We start from the raw sequence: 21,102 nt of genomic DNA on the forward strand, positions 1-21,102 counted from the left end.
AAAAGCAGGGTTCAAAAACTGGCAACTTCCTCCACTACTTTGATCTGGCACAAGTCACGACCAATTAGTTGACATATTACGTATATGTAAATTGTTTGTATAATTAGTTTTTGTTTTATTTTCCCTCATAATATACTCCATTAATATTCTGTAGAATAATTTCCAGTAAAGATTTATATTTCACAAATCAAAATCAAACAAAAGTAGGCTCATGATAAGACATCAATATTAATTAGACAGCTTGATTAAACATAAATTCACATAACAGTGGGAAATCTTACAGAGGTAACCTGGATAAACTTTCCGAGTCCTCTGCATATCCTCTAATACTGTACATGATTTCATACAGGAGAAGACATAACTTACACACCCTTAAGGCTTAAACTCAAAGCTCACCTTACCACACGCACTTGGAAGTGCTAATTATGAAGATCGTGACAACAACAAAATATTACATATATAATCCTAATTAGAAGTAATTCAAAGCAGTCAACTAGATGGGCTAAGAAGGTGATAAGATCCGTAGTTCTTGGCAAAGCCACATCCTAGATGAATCTTGTCGTCAATATTAGTGTCCTCCACGGCCATCAACACTCTGTAGAAGATATCAACGTTGCACGGTAGTGTAAGAGGGCCTTCAGAGCTGTAACCATACTCAGACTCCGCTTCTTCAAGCAGCATCTTGAATAGTGGGTGGTTCGCATACTCTGTCTTGATCACAAACCTTTGTTTCTGGGGTCCAACATAGACAGAGAAGCAACCTTCAGGGGCTACTCGTCGTTGCCTAGAATGTTTTCGATCATGGTCGTCTTCGAGTGAAACTTTAATGTGTGGATATGATTTGCTCTTTGGTGTTAAAGAACGTACCAGTCTTGATGTTCTCTTGCTTCCCCTGCCAATAGATTTGCATCTCTCCCATGTCTTGATGATCAGATTACCTTCGGTCTTTCCTTTTCCCTTACTCATATCCATTAAAGAAGCAATTAAGTAGCAAAAGAAAAGTAAGAATATTTTGGACTTAATAACAACCAGACATACCACCTCCTTATAATTAATAACCAGGAGAATGAACTGATAATCTGGTATGAAGTTATTACTCAGGAAGATAAGGAGAAAGAATGCTTTGATAAAAAGTTGATTAGATATATAGTGGATGTTCAGGTGGTTAACCTCTATCATAAACCAAATAAACCATAACCTTCACCCTTGGCATCATTGTGTTACTCATATCTACTAAGCAAGGAGAAGTTGTGATCAAAAGGAAACCCAGAAAAGGAAAACAAACCGCAAGAGATTCTTTTGACTATAAAGTGACACAAAAAGACGATTCAAGGTGGAGTGGTGCCCATAAATGGAGTATATTTCAAGAATTGGAGAAGGGATGAAGGAGCTGATGGATAAAAAGGGCAAATCAAGGAACAAGAAGAGAGCGGCTCACAAGATATGCATTCACTTGCGTCTTCAAGGGTGCAATCTCAGCATGGATCGATTTTTACAAGCTCTAGCTCAGTTCATATATAAAGCCCCCAAATGGACCTTAAATATTGTTGGAGAGGCCCTCTTGTCAGCGCAAGAAAGGTCTTCTTCTGTTTTGTTATGCCGTCTTATGTTTGGCCCCCTTTTTTTATTTTATTTTTGAGAAACTTGGCTTTCATGATCCCTTCAATCACATGAGGTGGCTAGTTTATGTGAATCGAGAAATTTTCAGACAGGTGGACACTCAGGTTTTACTTTATTTATTTATTTATTATGGCTACAAAATAATGTTATTTGTATAGAATTTGTCTTAAATCACCTGCTAGTACGTAATGTTTTTGGATCGAAGCTGCTAGTGGCCTATATATTATGATATATAATTGCAGAATAATAATAATAAATTCTTTGTTTTTTTGTCAACAAGGAATTAGTCCCAAGCTAGCTAATATTGGTGGTAAATTCGTGGCGGATGGTGAAACCCAATAGAGAGATGAATATGCTGAAATGATGAAAACTTCGATTATTATATATAAAAAAAGAGCGCAGAAAAAACAATTTCCATCTCCTAATCCGACCGTTATAAATTTATGGTCAAATTAATTACCATGTACTAGCTGACACAGGCCGACAATCACTGATAAAACAAACAAAAAAAAGCCTTCAACGATAAATTATTATATGCATGTGGCCGTCATTTAAAATTAAGAGAGTTTTTATACATTATTATATTTTTCCATATTATTTTATGTCGTGTACATCATTAGAAATTTTATTGTGTAATTATGATTTTGTTATTTAATGTGAAATAACTTATAATCTAGGCGTGATTTACTAAATTAATAAATAAATGATGTGGACAAATTTAATTATTTATAATAGTTTTATTAGTTTGGTTTAAAACTTTAACTAGATATGTCTTGAGTTAAAGTTTAAGTAATAATTTAATAATATAAAAACAACAACAACAATAATAAATAAATTAATAAAAAAACAATAAAAAAATAAAAAAGAATCATATTTGAGCATATTCGGATTATAAAACAACTCAATGTTAACATAATAGGAAAAAAAACCGCAAAAAATAAAAAAAATAAAACTTCAAAAAAAACATCAGCTTTAAAAAGAAAAAAAACACAAGAAAACTCATGTGAACATCCTAAACCTACTTTAATCTTAAAAACTTGCAACTCGTTAAATCCTGGATTCAAGTTCAATCAAGAAGCTTGATTGTCAACCAATTTAATTTTCAATGATAAAATCATTGAAAAATATTATTAAAAATACTTGTAAAATAAAAATAAAGCAATAAAAACAATGAGGATATAATTTGAAAAAAATAATTCAAAAAAATAAATAACAATTAAAAAAATAAGTATCAGGTTTGAAAGATTTAAAAGTCATAGGAGATGAAATTGAAAAATATTTATAATTTGATAAATTATTTATAAATTAAAAAATAATAAGAGATGAAATTGAAAAAATTTATAGAGGGTTAACTCCGTAGAATCAAACCCAAAATATAAGACAACAAAAGAAAAAAAGATTAAAAAAAGAAAACAAAAGAGAAAAAAACCCAAGAAAACTTGAGCGAATTTCGTAAACCTAGTGTAATATCTAAAACCTGAAATTTGTAAAATCTTGAATTTGAGTTCAATAAAAAAACTTAAATCTCAATAAATTTAATTTAGAATAATAAAATTGCAGAAAAAATACTAATAAAAAACTTGGAAAAAAAACACAAAAAAACGTTATTTTACTATTTCAATGTACATTGATGTGTGTCTTGATACATGATGGTATTAATTTTTTTTAATTTTAATTTAGTGTTTGTTAAATGAATTGATTTATAAAATAGAAAAGAATAAAATTGACTGTTTCTCATGTCCAACCAGTGATTGCATCGACCGCAACCAGTTTATTAGGCCCACCGGTCAAGTCAATCAGTTTACTAGGCCTTTCATTGATTAGCATATTATTTCGATTTGATGGCATGAGCTCTATCCATAGAGCCTCTGCATTCTGTGTTGTTCCACTTTTATTGAAATGATCAAATCCCTGATGAATCTTTTATTTTTAATTAACCAAGGGAAGGGTTTGAACTTCTTCAAATCCAGTTGCTGTTTTTTTTTCCCTTCACAAAACTGGATTTCTTACATTTATCTGACCATTTTTTACTTGTTTTCTTGTCACTGCTGATTCGACTTTTGGTTTAAATATATGTATTTCGATGTTTTGAATTTGAAGAAAACTTTGATCAGCAAATACAAAATTTAATACTTTTCTCGACTTGGGCATTAGGACATGTTCTCCTCTAGACCAATCATGCCCCATGTAATAATGAAGTGCAACCTTGATTCAGGATTTTCAGGGCAATTTGGTATCTGGATTCTTAGGTCTCCTCGAATGTAGCATCTCAGGAAAGTAATCCCAATCACACACAATATTCTCAAATTCCCGGGAACTTGAATTTCCAACAAGCCAACATTGGTTGAAATCTCATTTCCTGGGAGTTTTTACTCATCCCTTGTACCAAACACTACCCTAGTTATGCTTGCATTTTGTTCATCACTCACTTGGAGCTATGGCAGCTGACTGCACTCTGCAGTAACGGGGATCTTCTGCCTGTGTGCGTGTCCTCACATGCATTGAGTGTTTAAGAATAAGCTTGTGAATACTCGTGTGTATGTATCTATCTTCTTGCTTGCATGCAGGTGGATGAATGGATGGGTAGTTGCATTTATACATGAGACGTAATAGATGTGATTATCTTAATTATTAAGGGATTAATGGATTACATTGTATTTCTATGCTCGTCTGTTTTTTATCGTACATAGAAGCTTCATATAATTATGAAATATAACATGTGAAACATAATCATTTGGAGATAACTGGAGTAAACTATCATGGATTTTGGTTCTGAGGGCTACTGGGAGGGGATGGAGGGATATATGGTATCCAAGTTTTAGGATCTCTTAGATTAAATGCAGGCGGAGGTGGAGGTGCTAATGAAGGGATATTCGGTATCCATGTTCTTGGATCTCCTAGATTAAATGCTGGTGGAGGTGGTGGATGGAACAGAGATGGGGCTGGTGGAAAGGGTGGGAGGGGGGGGGAGGGGTGGAAATGGGAAGGGCAAAGAGGGTGGGCTTGGAAATGGTAAGTGAGGAAAGGGCAGAAAAGGAATGGGCGGCAATGTAGGGAAGGGTAGTGATGGAAGTGGAGGGAAGGGAAGGGAAGGAAAGGGTGGCAAGGGAGGGAAGGGCAACGGGGGAAAATTAGGCAAAGGAGGCAAATTAGGCAATGGAGGCCATGGGAACCCATAGGGTGGGAAGTAAGGGAGAAAAAACTTTGAAGAGTTGAGAGAATTTGGCAACTCTTCTTTATGACTCCCACACAAGGTAATATTTTTTTTGGATGGCCTGTAACTCAAAGCATTCAAGCTGTAAATACAGAGATTATTCTGCTTTGACTTGACTGATATCTCGTTTGTTGAGATCCTTAAACCAGGAACGTTGCAGACTCTAGACGAGCTCCCTATTAAACTTGCTTGGCATACTGATTCAATCGCGAAGCCCTCCTCACAGTCAACACCATCAACCTCTGGTACTTCCAGCTTATATATTCCATATCTATCTGTTGTTCTGTTAACAGAGAACTCAATCTTCTCTCTCGTTTTTGGTGAGTTTGCGTTGAATATACATTGAATGTGGACATCCGCACCTGATCAGTCCAATTGGCAATAAAAAGATTTCAGAGATTTTCTCAACATAAACATGAAATTGAAGATTATAGTTCTAAATTAATGTACCTGGCAAGAAGTAGCTGTGCCTGGAGAAAGTGTTGGTTGAACAGGTATCACAGTAGACAACACCAACAACAGAGATCCGGGAGGTTGGATTGGTTGCTGGTCGAGCAATTAGAGAAAGTGGGAGAGCAAACAAAGTTGCCAGAAAAACAAGAATGATGATGGGAGCCATGGGAGCGGACATGGGAGGAGCAGGAAGAAGCTTCTACAAAAAGCATCTATTAGCTAGTACTTAGTACTCCACCATCATGAAAAGCATATGTAATGTCGAATTATTCCATAGATCTAGAAAAATATACTGTGTGTGCATATAATGAGCCCGTGAGTAGTTTGGTGTTAGGACCAACTGTAACAGGAGAGCAAAAATGCTTTATCTATTCACTACAAACAAAGACATGTGAAGAGCTCTTTTGACAGATTAAAGATTCAAACTCTGTAGCAGAGAAATGACAGATTTGGAGGCTCTATGATTTCTCATATTGGAACAAATCAGTATCAGGTAGTCCAAGGCATAAAAGGACAAGATTGCAGGGTGGTAGCGTTGTAGTTCTTGGATGTTTTGCATGAAGGCTGTGGCTTGCTTTCTGATCCAATAATTTTATTTATTTTTTCACCTTGCATTCTTGGCTACATTTTCAGCTCACTAGTCAATTTCTTTGTCATGCGCTGTTCCCATAACCAACATGTTTGTCTTTACAGGACCCAGTTTGAGCTGCTCTATTCAAGTGGCATGCGTCTGATAACAAATGAGAAAGTGTGCTCTTTGGAGTTTGGACCCTAGAAGAGTTCAGACAGGCTGTTGTTTCAGGATTTATTATCTCCATTTATTTATACCTGATCGCCTGGCTGCCAGTGCTTCGTTTAATGGCACCCGGGATCCTTTGCAATCTTCAAGCCTGTACCCAAGTTTTTCACTTTGTGATTTTTTTTATTTATATTTAAAGTAGAGGTTTGTACTCGACATTTTTATTATTAATTACTATTACTAATTAAAAAAATAATGTAAGAGTACACTACCAATTCTCAGGTCTTCTCTGCTAGGCCAACTCTAATGATGCTGTTGATTTATATTTTATTAATCACTAAAATTTATTTTGTTAGATGATGAAAGCTTAAAGAGAACAAGCCCAAGCTTCGCAAAGGACATACACAATTGAGCTTGAACTAGTAATGGGCTTGAATACGTGAATTCTTGCTACCTTGGGCTTCAAGAGGAGGCCCACGACATCTTTCCGGCACAATTATCAGCGTATATCATCATATGTTCAAGAAGTCCTTCAAAACTAAACCGTAATTTATTTATTTTATCAATAAAACTGGATTGTTTGAGAATCAACAGAATTATCAACCGCTTTTAATAAAAAAAAAATAAAAAACATTAAATCATATTGCATCACCAACTAAGATTTTAAAGTTTGAATATGCTGTCAGTCCATTTATTTTATTCTCAAAATCTAGGTATGTACATGGATCTGTTATAAGACTTAATAAATACTAAAATTCAAATAAAAATTACTTTTTTACCATAACTTATTTTTTTCTTTAAAATGGATTAAAAAAGAACCATAAAACTTTATAGTAAAACAGTATATTTTCTACAGCTCGAAAAGGGGTGTGTGTGTGTGTGTGTGTGTGTGTGTGTGTGTGTGTGTGTGTGTGTATATGGTGGGCTGGAAGTGAATCCCACTTGAAGCCCAACCTGCTTTGTGCCTGCACTCCTTGGTAGATGTGGCATAAAGCCATTTCTGAAATTGGTCAAAGTCAACGATTCCTATTTGTAACGTGGCTGATTATTTGATGACTACGTACAGGGGAAAAAAAAGGTGGGGGAAGAGAGAAAGCCATTATTTACACATAGAAGAGGGATCGATTACATTAATTTCTTCGTTAAACATCCATTCCATTAAAGGAGTTAGAAGAGCTTCACAATAAAAGCTTTGATGGTCACAATCTTAGACAAGAGAGCTCAAATTAAGACAATATGACAATTAGCAAATGTATCGTCATGGAAAAATTAGAAAAAAGAAAAAGAAAAGGAGTTAAGCAATTAAAGTTCAGCTAAATCTCTTCATTTTTTCCTTGTTAATGATAAATTCCATGTTTTGGACCCATCCTGTGATGTTAACCTGTGGAAAACTAGAATCAAAGCCAAAGTGCTCCAGCTTCCTTGAGGAGGGGCACGAGAGTTCCACTGATATGGGAAGCCATGACTCGGTCCATGGCACCAATTAGCTTCCCTCCAATGAATACAACAGGCACAGATGTTGAACTCCCAAGCAGCCTCATTAATGCCTTCTCAATCTCTTTCCCTCTTGGATCGTGGTCCAGCTCATAGACAGTTGGGTTCACACCCATCCCACAAAAGAGTCTCTTCACGGCATGACACATGCAACAGCTGCTGATACTAAATACCACAACAGCACTTCCTGATGCCAGCCTCGCAACTTTCTCCAGTGGGTCTGATACCATGCTGGTCCTCATTGGCACATAGTAACCCCATGACTCAGCCTGATGATATTGCATTTTAATTAAATTCCTCGTAATCGCAGAACAAAAACAGCTTGAAACAGCAGAATTAAGAATCTAAAGGAGATGAGAGCTTCAAAATATTGTAAGAATGTGAGAGTGCTATGATGGATCGAATAGAGATGTTGGTGGTGGGGGTTTTATATAGGAGGCGGGTGTTTATGGAGGGCCATGCCTGTAATAAAAATAAGTTTGTCATTTGTTGTCCAAGCGCGTGCTTAGAAGATCTTGTGTTTTTTGCTTTAAAAGGATTGTTGTCTGTATCGAGTGGACATTATGTGGGCACTTATTGAAGGGATTTAAGCTTTGAGATGAAGTAAAGGTGTCAGGTTTAGAAGGCGGCTATTGAATTGTTTGTCTACTGTAGAGAGTATCAGAGTGTACAAGTTTGCCATCCATCGTTTTAAAGCGAAAAAAGAAAATAAAAAGGCGACATTTACTCAGGCATTGATCAGAGACAATGTAACAGGCAGGCGGCTTTTAAAACATTAGACAAACCAAAGCCTGAAACGGAGATGTGTAGAGTATAGACGGCTGTCTCCGTCCTTGTTGTCGGATTGTAAGATGAAAAGGTTTGTTTCTGGTACGTGAAGATTTCACGCATGTTAAGCCAAACATCAAGTCTTCATTTATTTGGATTGGATTAAATCAAAAGAATATATGTATATTGCATGCATGGCCAACATGATCATCCTTCTCTGGCTTTGTGAATTGACTTGTGCTGTTCAGCTTCGAGAAGTGCAATGGTCAAAGTAAAAAAAGAAGAAGAAGAAGCAATAATAATAACAATGAGTAATTGCTAGGTATGATAGCTTTTGCCTTTTCGACCAAAATAAAACTTGTCTGGAAAGTTGGTGCATCTGGACATAATTGTGTGTGTTGTTGATTTGTCCGATGTTCCCACTTAGTGTGTACGTTGCCTTAGTAGTGACCTAATTTCTTGATGTAATGTTATGTTAATGGACAGTGTATGATGTCTATCATAAGAGGATTGGAGCTCCAGGGACATCAACGCCCACAGCTTGGTATAAACCTAGTGCAAATAATCCATTGTATGTTCTTAATTTATGTTTGTTAAGCTTGAAAGGCATCAGCTTCCCTTTTCTTTTCTTTTGCTCATTGACATCATCTTCTTTTTGAAAAGTTCCGTTGCTATGTATCTATCTCATGCTATTTTGTCGATGCATCCCGTGAGGAAATCATCGAAGACAACATGTGATGAAAAGCCATTGGAGAGCTCCTGTAACGTGTAAAATCACACTTCTGACGTAATGGTTAAAGAATGATAGAGATGCAATAATGTAAAGTCCCTATGACACAGTGGGCTTTTCAGCGGGATACGTGCTGCGAGGAGGTGGAGAATTAAGCTGGCTCGTAAGAATCGTTAATATACTGTGCTCGGATATATATATATTTTTATAAAAATTCAAAGTATCTGTTATAGAAAAATAACTATAGGCATAAACGTTTTTCTTGGTTCTTTTTAATCGCATGTTATAAAATATTATATGTCACAAAACATTACATGAATAACAATCAATTTCTTTTAAAAATGGTCATATATATCTTTATTAATTATTTAAATTCATCGAAATATATACCCCTAATTATTTTCCACCAGCGATAATCTTTTTATAAATATAAATGATGATATCAAATATTTGTAGTATATATTTATATTCATAAAATATAGCTAAAGTACAAGAATTTCATTTATGCAGATTGGATAGAGAAATTAATTTCACCTTTTTAGCATTGTTATTTATCACCAAATTTAATTTCTCCACAAAAGAATATTATGGTCACACAAAGAAAATATTTATTTCAAATATATAATAGAGTAATTGAAATTTTAAAATCTTCGATTTCTACATGATTCTTGTTTTTTATTTGAATAGATTTGGGATTTAATAATTAAAAACTAACGTTTTAATAAAATTGGATCATGTCAGAATATGATAGGATAATTAATTTACTGTTACTTTGGTCTTAAGAATACAATTTTGAGTTCTTAACAGAGCTAATAAGGCTTTAATTAATGCTCTAGCCTGAACATTAAATGGTATGATCCCACAACATCGTAATTATCGAACCAGTTTAATTAGCACTAAAATTATTCATTAATTGGTACGAAATGCATATAGCTACAGGAGCGGGAAAAGATCATTTTAACGAATATGTAATGAATAAACTCAAAAAATAAAGAACCAAATAATTGCATAAAATTATCTTTTGTAGCATTGCTCAAAGTTGTCATGATATTTTGAAAGACATGAAAACGACTTCAGAGGATGATTATTGATTTGTAAAGAGATTGTTTTTCAAATTTTAGGTTATTTTTTCAATTAAATTGATTAATATTAAGTTTTATTTTCAAAGAATATTATAAATGCATTAAAAATAGAAGAAATAAATTCTCATATAGCTTAATAATTAGTTAATTAATAGTTAAACCTCATTGTAAATCGAATATTAGTATTCACCGATCAAGAAAAGAAAACAAGAGCAAATGAATCAAAACAAGAAAGTTAGTCAAATAATCCTAAAGTTTAATATTTTTTTCACTTTACATCCATTTTATTTTTAAATTATAGTTTATATTCCAAGTCAAAATAATTTTTAAATAAGAATAAAAAAAACAATTTATCCTTATACATAATATATTATAAAATAACAAACGACATTTCTCTCTTTCTTTTCGCTAGAACATAATCCTGAACTCAGATCATGACCTAATCTTCTTTTTCTTCTTTTCTCTTCTGAAACCAACCCAAAATTACCATGATTTTTCAATTTCATGAACCCTAAAAATACCCAATCAATTCTTCAATGGCTTTGTAGCATCGCCCCATTTCCTTGCCGCCCCTGCCATCTTTCAAATACCAATTTCCATAAAACTCACACCAACCTTGCTGGTTGTTGAAGCAAATTATTAGGTCATGTTTGTTTGTGTGTTTTAAAAGTGTTTTTGAAAAAATTTAAATTTATTTTTTTTTACTTCAAATTAATATGTTTTTGGTGTTTTTAATTAGATATTTTGATGCGCTGATATTAAAAATAATTTTAAAAAAATCAAAAATATTATTTTAATATATTTTTAAATAAAAAATATTTTTAAAAATAATCACAATTACACCGTGAAACAAGCTGAAATCCCTTTCTCTCTTTCTTCAACTCCCTCTGTTTCCCAGTTTCCCTTTTCATTCTATTAATAAAAAAAAACAATTGGGGACAAAATGGGGTCCCCGGGGGTGGCAAGAAATTTTTTTTATTCTACTTTATGACAAATCAAAAGTTTCTGTCTTTGTTGAAATGAGCACACAGTTTTATTTCATAAAATAAATAAATACAAGCCAAAGTACTGGGAACTTAGCTGAAGGATGAGTCATGCAAGCTAAAATTTGGTGGCCCTCTCATTGAAGTGCACTTGCCACTTGTAAGGCATAAAAGAAGAGTGGGACTGAGGATGAACAAATGTCAAATTGCATGCTTCTCTTTTCCTTTTTCCTCGTATGAAATGAAGTTGATAAATGATAACCCCTGCTGTAGTTGATAGCTTGATTCTCGTTGTTCATGAAGAAGGACAATTTCTTAGCTTGCATTCACACTAGCAAGGTAACCTCTACTGTTTAATTAGTAGAGAATGGACATGCATTGCTGTTTGCGAGCAGAACAAGTTTTTCGCATGTAAAGTGTCATCAGATTATAGAATACAAACTGTAATTTTCAAGAATTTTTTTTGGAAAAAACTAAATTACACGAGTAATTTTCCCAGTATAAAATAAGACTTCAAAGTACAAGAGTCATTTTCACTCTACTGTACAATTCAACTTCAGCCCTGCGGTTGAAATACAGAGGCAAGTATTATAATGCATCTCAATGTACGTACCCTGGGCTCGGTACATAGTACGTACATACAATAGCAAAAGCAATACCGTGATAGAGGGAAAAGGAAAAAAAGGGGAGGGGCTCTTTTATTTCTCTGATGGTGTGTTCACCTAAAGCAGAGACAATAATGACAAAACAACAGTTGCTATAACATATAGACGACGTCTGTAAAACCAAACATAAGAAAAGAAGGGAAGGCGTGGCCTGCGTCACAGGCCTATCCAGGCGGCGCTGCTGTTGGGTACGGTCGTGCTGAACACCGGCGAAAGATGAGGATTCTTGATGTCCCGAAATCTAGCTTGCTATTAAGGAGATTCCTTCTTTTTTGTTACCTTTATAGCTTGTTACATGCACTATCGTTTATTCTCTGGTTTTTCTTTGCTCACGGTATTTAAGCATGCAACAAAATGTCCTTTCCTGTCATATAGTTGACCTCTGATGTCTGAAGAAGAACATGGACATGCCATGCTTGATTATCCCATAAAAGATCCACCGTTCAAGGGCAGTTTAATTAGCCAGTGTAGCGGTAATTTTCTGTTGTAAACAAGTACTGGTAATTAGTAATTACATTTGTTCCAAGAAAAACAAGAAACAGTGATTATCTCATCAGGTCATATTTTTTTTAAAATGTAAAATAAAATAAAATTGTAAAGACGTTGCTAGCAGGAAAAAATCCAATCATGAACTAAAAAATTTGATGTATACTTGACAACAAACTTATAAAATATTAACAACATATTATGAAAAGATATATTGTCAAAAAGTATCTTAATAATCTTACTTGGTAATAAAACAAAAATTAAATAGAATTTAATAAAATAATATCTAAGATATATTTTTAATTCATCTAAGAATTAAAAAAAAAAATACAAAGACCAACTAACAAAATAAACAAAATATTAGAGGATGAAATTAATGGAAAACATAACTTTTAATTTTAAAAAATAACTCAAGTCAACTCGGATTAAATCACCAAACATGTGATCCTAGATATGAGAATGGGACAAGTTTATAGAAAGCAAAACAAAAACAAAATCAAAGCTCAATTCTCAACCAACTTAATATTGAATGATGAAATTAAAAAAAAACAGAAAAGTACTCAAGTCAACATGAATTAGCTTGTCAAACTCACAGCCTGAGTTGTGAAACCAAGATAAACTATATAAAGTAAATTGAAAAAATTATGAAACTCAATAAAAAATTAACTTAATGTAGAATAATAAAATAAAATAAAATTAATTAATGAAAAGGAGCTAAACAAAACAACCCCAGCAAGCCCTCTTACGCCCACCAACCCTTGTGACCTAAGTAATGTAAACGAGTTAAATTATTGGAAGGAAAAAAAAATATAAAGTATAATTCTCAAATCAATCTAATGTCAAATGACCAAAAAAGAAATTCAATTAATTTGAAGGGAAAAAAACCCCAAGTTAACCTGGGTTAACCGACTAAACCTGTGACCCAGATCATGAAATCAAGATAACTCCATAAAAAAAAAAAAAAAAAAATTATAAAACTCAATTCTGAAAAGAAAAACTCAATATTGAAGGATAAAATTAAAAAAATAATTTATAAAAAAACGTAAAATAACAACCAAAATTAACTTGAGCTAACCTTCCAAACACGTGATTCAGGGCACAAAACCAGGATTACCCTGTAAAAGACAATCTAAAAAAATCATGACAATTCTCAATAAATCTAATATTAAACGATGAAATTGATGGAAAAAAATTAATTCAAAAAAAGAAAAAATACAAAATAAATAGTAATTAAAAATATAATATTAAATTTGACATAAAAATAAAATGATAGAACTCCTTGTAATTTTAGATTGATTAGGTGCAAAGAGAGAGAAAAGAAAAGAGAAAAAAAAAAAGAATGGAAAAGAAAAAAAAACTCGTTGTAGCCTTATCATCGCTTGTCCATTACACTAGGCGTCTCCCATAAAAGACCTCGCCGAGTCGCTTCCAACGCAGCTAAGAACAATGACATTCTGACAACAGAGAAAGTCGCATGCTTTGCCAGAGTACAACAACTTTCCTCCCATGCTGACGTGTGGTTGCATTCTCCATCTAGTTTGACATTTCCTGTGCACTTAAATCCCTCATAGTTGTTTTAGTTTCAAATTTGGTCCATCAAGTCTTAATTGTTTTAAATCAATAAAATTTAATTTAATTTTTCCCGTACGGAGCACTAATTTTTTTTCTTGATATTGTGACATACTCATTTCTTATATCTAGACAACCAAAACAAACAATTAAGTCTAATTCTAAATAAATTCAATGTAAATGGATCAAATAAAAAAAAAAGTTGAGAGGCTAAAAAAGTAGTTAAAGCTTTTTCCTGCCCATGCAATTCAATCCTTGACACTAGCAAAAAAAAAAGGGTTGAATATTTTTTTAATGTTCAAATTTGATCCTCAAAACTTTGATTGTTTAAAATCAATGAAGTTTCATTTAACTTTGATAAATCAAGCAATCAACCGAGCTGTAAAATATTTTTTCAATATCATGCAATTCTCTAATCTAGACAACTAAAACAAACTACCAAGTCAATTTCAAATAAACTCAAATTCAAATGAATAAATTGAAGGAAAAAAAAATCTAGGAGTCGAAAAAGAATAGCCAAAGGACCAAAAAATAGAAGAGAAAACACTAAAAAAAACAATGTTATATTCCACACTGTTTTATCTCTTGTTGAACAGTAAAAAAGCCACACCCCTTTCTATATTTGAACCGTGTTGGATTTACCATCACAACATCCTCCTCTCTATAAAAATCTGATTAAACTTTAGCTCTTGATACCGGACATGTTTGGAAGTGTAGTTATAGGTTTTTTTAAATGTTTTTTGTATTGAAATGTATCAAAATGATATTTTTTTTATTTTTTAAAAATTATTTTTGAGATCAACACATCAAAACAATCCAAAACATACAAAAAAAATTAATATTTTATTAAAACAAATTTTGAATTTTTTGAAAACACGGATTGGCCCGCGTTTTCAAACGGGCTCATAAAACTTGAGTTTTAATATAGTGTTCAAGTTTGAATTATTAATTGAGTTTGTTTAAAACCATACTAAATTCAGATATATTTTAATATAATATTAATTAACAATATTTTTTTTCTCGTGTATTATATTTATTATCCTGAATTTTAATGTAAATTTTTAAGATGATTAATAAATTTTCAAATTTTGCAATTTCAAATTGCGATGAAATTAGATCATTTAGTCACGATCGAGTTTGAACGAACATCTTAAGGTAAATTCTATTTTTCCTCATGAGGTTTATGTGTTTTCTAATTTCTCATAAATGTTTTAATTTATTCAATTAGATTCAATACCTTTCATTTTTGTTTCACTCCGTGTAAATTATAATTTCATCTTCAACGTTTATAGAATATCTCAATATGATAGTATCATATTTTCCAATAAAAAAATATTTTCTACCTCTATTTGTGTTCATTTTTCTTTACTTTTTGGATGATGTTGAGATATCATACAAACTTTGGGGATGAAATTAGAATTTACACTCTTGATGAAAATGGGGAAAAAATGAAAAATGTGGGGGCTGATTGAAATAAAAATAAAATATATCCGGTCTAGTTGAAATAAATCAAAGGTTTTAGATGAAATTGAAACACCACATGAAAATAAAATCGAGTCTCTACACTCTGAATTGTTTTTTAAACAAGTGTCTCGAGCAGGCACGGCGTACTGACGGAGTAACTTCTTGCGATGGCCCAATCGAGCCCAAATGGGACTGCGGAAAGATAGGCTGGGCTTGACTAATATGGGCTTGAGTAGTCTGGGCTTGACTCGCCTGCCTCTGGCTATCGTCCTATTTTTCAATTGTTGCCTTTTGTATTTGTTCAACGCATACATAATTAACTAGTTACATGCCTGCGTTACGCTACGGGCAGTTACAATTTTTTTTTTTTTTTTTTATCAATGCAAGAAAAATAATTTTAGCATCAACAAAACGTCTTGCTGAGAAAAATCTTAAATTAACATGTCTTATTTTGATAAGAAAATACTTTTTTTCAATAAAAAAATTTCCTATTATAAAAATGGCAAGCAATTAGAATTAATAAAAAAAAGCTAAATGATTTGAAGGTTAAAAAATATTTCTTTTTAGTTAAAACTCGCTACCTAACTAAACAGTAGCTTTATTTTTGCATTTTACTTAACCAAAATAATTATTTTTTAAATAACTTATTTGAGCCATAAATCAGAGTTCTGATAAAAATATATTAAAAAAATATATATCTTAACATCCGGTCAAAGGCAAACCCGCTAGTTGGATTAATTTTTTTTTAACACCAAAAAATGCGTTCATAGCCAACATATTTTATAGCAGCAAGAAATTTTTTAATTGCAAATAAAAAATTGTATGTGTTCGTTTAATAATTAAACTGATGAAGAATTAAAGATGCTAGTATACGTTATCATATTTTTTTATTGATTTTAATCGATTTTAGTTCATCCACCAAATAAACAAACTGCATGATAGGCTCAAATGAATTTAATAACTTCATCTTTTATTTTTGAAAATTTTTCTATCTAATTATATAACAATAAAAGCTAACATACACAAGAGAATCATCAAATAAATTTTTTTAAAAAAATTATCGCGAGGGGTTGCAAAAAGAAAAAAAAGAATGCTCAATGTTATAAAAATTAATGCTATAAAATTTCTTAAAAAAACATTTGAATATAATTTAATCAATCAAACATCCAAAAAAAAATAGCTATCAAATTGAATTTAAAAAAAAATCATAAAGAGTTGTATAAAAAAAATATTTGCTCATATAATAAAAAAAACCTATGATTGCATAAAAAAAACTCACGCACTTGGCTTGTTTTGTTTCTTTTGTTTTTTCAAATAGATTTGTTAAAAAAATAATTTGAAAAACATGCAGAGGTTGACCCACACCAGAGGTCTCTTTTTAATATATTAAAAACACATATAGGCGTCCAGATTCTAGTGATTAAAAGGCTGGAAAGTTGTGCCAATGGTATTTCATATATACAAAATCATATCTCAACCTATTTTTGATTAAAAAGCACCTAAATACATTCTAAAAACTTTAATAAACTCATTTATCATATTACAATTAAATACTCGAATTCAAAATGCTTCCCAACCCCATTTTAACCCTATGAAGCAAGGTAAATAAAAAAAAACGCAACCAAGTAGAACTCTTTTTATCAAATAAAATTCATGGATAACAAGATCAATCTTTTTGCTAGTTAAAATGAGTCAACGATGATTTTCTCTGTTTTCTCTAAAACTAAGGGACTAAAACATAAATGAAATAAAGTTTTAGATCAAAAATGAATTTTAAAAACTAAAAAGATTGTGATTGTATTAGCTGAAAAGTAGAAGGATTAAAATTAAATTTTCATGTTAATTTAAAATGGCCACCTAGTTTTCTCATGTTTTTTATTTTGATCCTTTGAGTTTGAATCTTGTCATTTCTTAATAAATCATAAACAATTAATCAAAAATCTGGCCACAAAAGAATCATAGAAAAAAAAGTGTGATGATCAAATCACCATTAAAATCTTGAGTGTGTGGATAGTGAAATTTGCATAGTGAAACCTCTACCTCTTTTAGTTTTTTCCATGATATAATATAATATTCTACCAAGCCCATGAATGCACGAAGCTGCCGGATGTACCTGACTAGAAGATCAGAATAATTTCACTACCGAATTTTCCTTAAATATTGCGCAATCGAAAACTCCAACATGGAATCGAAGGATGTAGCAAAATCTCCTGTAACATTACTCAGATCATATTCATACACAATTAAAAGCAAAAATAGAATACATAATGAAATCTCTACTCCAACATCACTTAAGAAGAAAACAATCCATTCAATGACTTGATTATGTCCTCCTCCTGGCCATGGACGTAGGATTTCCATCGAACAATTCATCAATCAAATTCTCAATATCTTCAGGTTGGTACTTTATATACTTGTCTGGTTGTCTACCAGATGCCAAATACTGCTGGAACCTCCCTACAAACGAACGGTAAGCCGGGGTCACCACTGCCGATACCGAAATCCGAAGCTCAGACTGAAGCTGATCATCACTCACCACCCATGTGCTTTGTGTCCTGTGTATCTCATCAAACATGGTGGAGAACATCTTGAACCTCTCTTTCAATATAGTCTTGGATAACTTCCCATTTACCATCAAACCATCATGGTTTAGGCACTGCAACAATCTAGTCCACGTCTCTCTTGTATAGGCCTTGTGGTACTGCCTCAGATCGGATGATCGCTTTCGACACCAAGTATCACCCATCATATCATGAATCTCGTCAGAACCTTTTATCTTTTGCAGAATGTATCTCCCATTATTCATCAGGAATATGCACCTCAATGCAGGATCCCTATACAGCTTTGATTTCATGTCAAGATTCTCGTCCAACAAATCCATAATCGAATTCAACTGCACTGAAAACGGTGAAGTCTTTGGAGTCCCATCATCGTTGGCTCCATTCTTAATATCCAATACAGTGCCATTTGAATTAGCAAACCCTTCCATTTTCTGGTGCTTCTGAAACACTTGCTCTAACGTGTCTTTATACTCACAGGCGTATTTTAGATAATTCATGGTGTAGCGTGTCAAGGGGTGAACTGCACCACTCGGGACAGGAGTCCGGCCATTGTCTCTTCTTATTGAATTCTCCAAATCACAGAAAATGCTCACGGCCACCTCTCCCAGGCGGCCTTTTGCAGCCCAGATTTCAGATTTTAATTCTTCGTAGCATTCACTTGAACAGGTATCATCATCAAAAAAAGGAATTAAATCGCGCAGTGCCTCATACATGTCCAAAATTTTGAATAATTTTTCAGCTGATCGCTTTGTTAATGCTATTGCATCTGAAAAATTGACAAACCTTACAGCAACTGCTAATGCAATATGGCAGAATAATCTCTGAGATATTGATGGATGCTCAGAAAATATGGAGCTGCAAAGCTTCCGCTCGCCTGAGAAGAGAACTGAGGAAGAATGCTTGATTACAGTGATCCACATAGCAATTACTCCTTCCAATGATTGCCATTGCATCCTTTGTACGTCATCAATGCTGATATTTTCAAAACCGAGCTTGTCCAATTCGCTAGAGAATGCATTTCTCCTTACCATGTTGTAAACCATGCAACACTCACTCTCATAGCCTGATGAGATCATTGCTGTGGCGATTCTGTTCATTTTCGAGATTGCTTCTGATGTATATGCAGGGAATTCCACGTCTTCGCTTGATTTGGACTCTGGTATAACACAGTAAGTAGATTCCTGACGGGAACTGAATGATGATTGTTTTAATGGCTTTGGAGATTTGAGATCTGCATTGTTACCCTGACTACAAGTTTCAAGAATTAAACGGAACTCACTGTCTAATAAGGACATGGCTAGATGCAGGATGGTGCTGGCTCTGTTGAAGCAGGAGGCTGTGGTGGAATTAGAAGGGAATTCGCCGAGAACATTTATCAACTTCGAAATGCAATTCAAAGATTCAATGAATGACGAATCTTCTTCTTGCTTTTGGCCAAATTTTGCGCTGGAATCATATTTGGTGATCATTTTTTGGATCATTTCCAACAACGATTCTACAGAGTTTGGAACATCCAGGGGGTTGTTAGATGCATCATTTCTCGTGGATAATGATTCGAGAAATCGATCAACATCTTTCAGGACCTGAGGCAGGCTTAATTCTGGATCAGAAGAAGGCTCTTCAAGGTTTGAATTAGGCTCACACTCCCCTGGTTGCTGGCAATCTAATCTCACATGGACAGCTTCTGATTCAGGTCCTGCAGGGCCTGGATTGTCATCCATTTGATTGCCATTTCCATTTCTTGAAAAACTACCAGATTTCTCTGGTGGGGGTTTCTCCATGAGGCCTGATTTAGCTATTTAGGTTTTAATTAACAGGGAAGGTGCAGAGAAAGGGAATAGACATGAAGAATCATAGCATAAGCATAGCTAATGAAGGGTCATTGTACATTGCTGTTTCTGTTTTTTCTTTTCAATGTCTTGCTAAATTTTGCTCGGATGTGAGATTGGGAGTGGAGGAGGGCGAAGGGATCTCGGTGGCAAATGGGGCAAAGAGAATTGAGGTGTGCGAGGATGTTTAGTTTTTGACCGTTAATTTTATGGCTCGTCATTAACTGTTGACCACCCGTTTGTGTGTGAAGGTCGTGCTCTCCACTTTGTCCCCAAGTTGCATGTTCTGTCGACATGTCGCCATACAAAATGTGTTCAGGATCATGCAAATCTATACCACCTCGTCAAGTGTCTTAAATATAAACAAAAGGAAAAAAAAAAACAGAGAAAAAAGATGGGTATGAGCCAAGGTTGGTGCAACAATACGTCTGCATTTTATAACTCTAATTGAGCTCTTATATTATGTATGATCTTCTTCTGACTCCTGAGTTTTCTGTTTTCACTGATGGCCCAACTAGCATAGTTATGATTCAACTTTGAAACCCGATAATGTGCGTGCGAGCGAAAATGGGCTGGGTTAGGCGGATTCCATTCATTATAATCTCATTCAGTTTTGCCTCTCAATTATTTAGCCCCTTTCCAAGTTTGATTCCATCTCCATAGGGATATGATGCCCTACAAACCATACAAGGCAGGGTAGTGAGAAGTGTTTTTTTTTTAAAAAAATATATTAAAATAATATATTTTTTTATTTTTAAAGATTATTTTTTATATTAGCGTATCAAAACGATATGAAAATACCAAAAAAATATTAAATTGAAGCAAATAAAAAAATAAAAAAAATTAATTTTTATCAAAAACACTTTTGAAATACAAAAGCAAACAGAGTCGTAGTGGATTTGGGGATGCTTCGGAAACATTTTCCCTACTCCGATGCTACTTCTCGGTTTCATCTCTTCTACTACCTTTTAATAGAAAATTAAATGGCATGCTTATTTCTTTTAAAAAATAAATAAAACTTTTAGATCACATGAAATTTATTAGTGAATTATTTTGACTTTTTCTTATAACAAATAATTAAAGCTGAATAACATAAGATAAGAAATTAATTATAGTAATTACAAGAATTAATTCTGATCTGCTCTTTTGCCTTCTTTCCTATGTATTTCCAACTTATTTTGCATTTAGTTTTACTCAGTTTTTTTCTTCTTCTTTTTTATAAAACTTAGGTTCTAGTATTGTACTTATTAGAAATAATATTAATATTAATTCAAATTAAAGTATCATCGGATTTGATTGTGATAGATTCAATTCATTTGGTTAATAAAATTGGATCACAATCAAACTTTGATTATAGTATATAAAATCTATTTCATTAAATCGAAATCGTTGTGGATCATATTCATATCAAAATCCGATGACCTCACTACCATTAGTATAGGAAA

At 33.1% G+C, this 21,102-nt stretch overlaps 4 protein-coding genes across 4 annotated transcripts; all 4 read right to left on the reverse strand.

Annotated features, from left to right (window-relative positions):
- Positions 1-217: 217 nt before the first annotated feature.
- On the reverse strand, positions 218-1,544 carry LOC7460568 (uncharacterized). The gene has a single exon (XM_002299293.4). The coding sequence runs from the start codon at positions 1,177-1,179 to the stop codon at positions 490-492; it is 690 nt and encodes a 229-aa protein (XP_002299329.2). The 5' UTR covers positions 1,180-1,544; the 3' UTR covers positions 218-489.
- A 2,676-nt stretch (positions 1,545-4,220) lies between these two features.
- LOC7460569 (uncharacterized) lies at positions 4,221-5,798 on the reverse strand. Its single transcript, XM_024609042.2, has 2 exons — positions 5,285-5,798; positions 4,221-5,196 (listed from the first exon to the last, which is right to left on the reverse strand). Exons 1-2 carry the CDS (start codon positions 5,463-5,465, stop codon positions 4,523-4,525), a joined length of 855 nt encoding a protein of 284 aa, XP_024464810.2. The 5' UTR covers positions 5,466-5,798; the 3' UTR covers positions 4,221-4,522.
- A 1,307-nt stretch (positions 5,799-7,105) lies between these two features.
- On the reverse strand, positions 7,106-8,031 carry LOC7460570 (glutaredoxin-C1). The gene has a single exon (XM_024594012.2). It carries the CDS (start codon positions 7,802-7,804, stop codon positions 7,424-7,426), a length of 381 nt encoding a protein of 126 aa, XP_024449780.1. The 5' UTR covers positions 7,805-8,031; the 3' UTR covers positions 7,106-7,423.
- A 9,434-nt stretch (positions 8,032-17,465) lies between these two features.
- Positions 17,466-19,830, reverse strand: LOC7460571 (exocyst complex component EXO70B1). Its single transcript, XM_002299296.4, has one exon. The coding sequence runs from the start codon at positions 19,607-19,609 to the stop codon at positions 17,591-17,593; it is 2,019 nt and encodes a 672-aa protein (XP_002299332.2). The 5' UTR covers positions 19,610-19,830; the 3' UTR covers positions 17,466-17,590.
- Positions 19,831-21,102: the final 1,272 nt, after the last annotated feature.

This window comes from Populus trichocarpa, chromosome 1 (genome assembly GCF_000002775.5).
Source record: "Populus trichocarpa isolate Nisqually-1 chromosome 1, P.trichocarpa_v4.1, whole genome shotgun sequence".
NCBI classification, from domain to species: Eukaryota; Viridiplantae; Streptophyta; class Magnoliopsida; order Malpighiales; family Salicaceae; genus Populus; species Populus trichocarpa.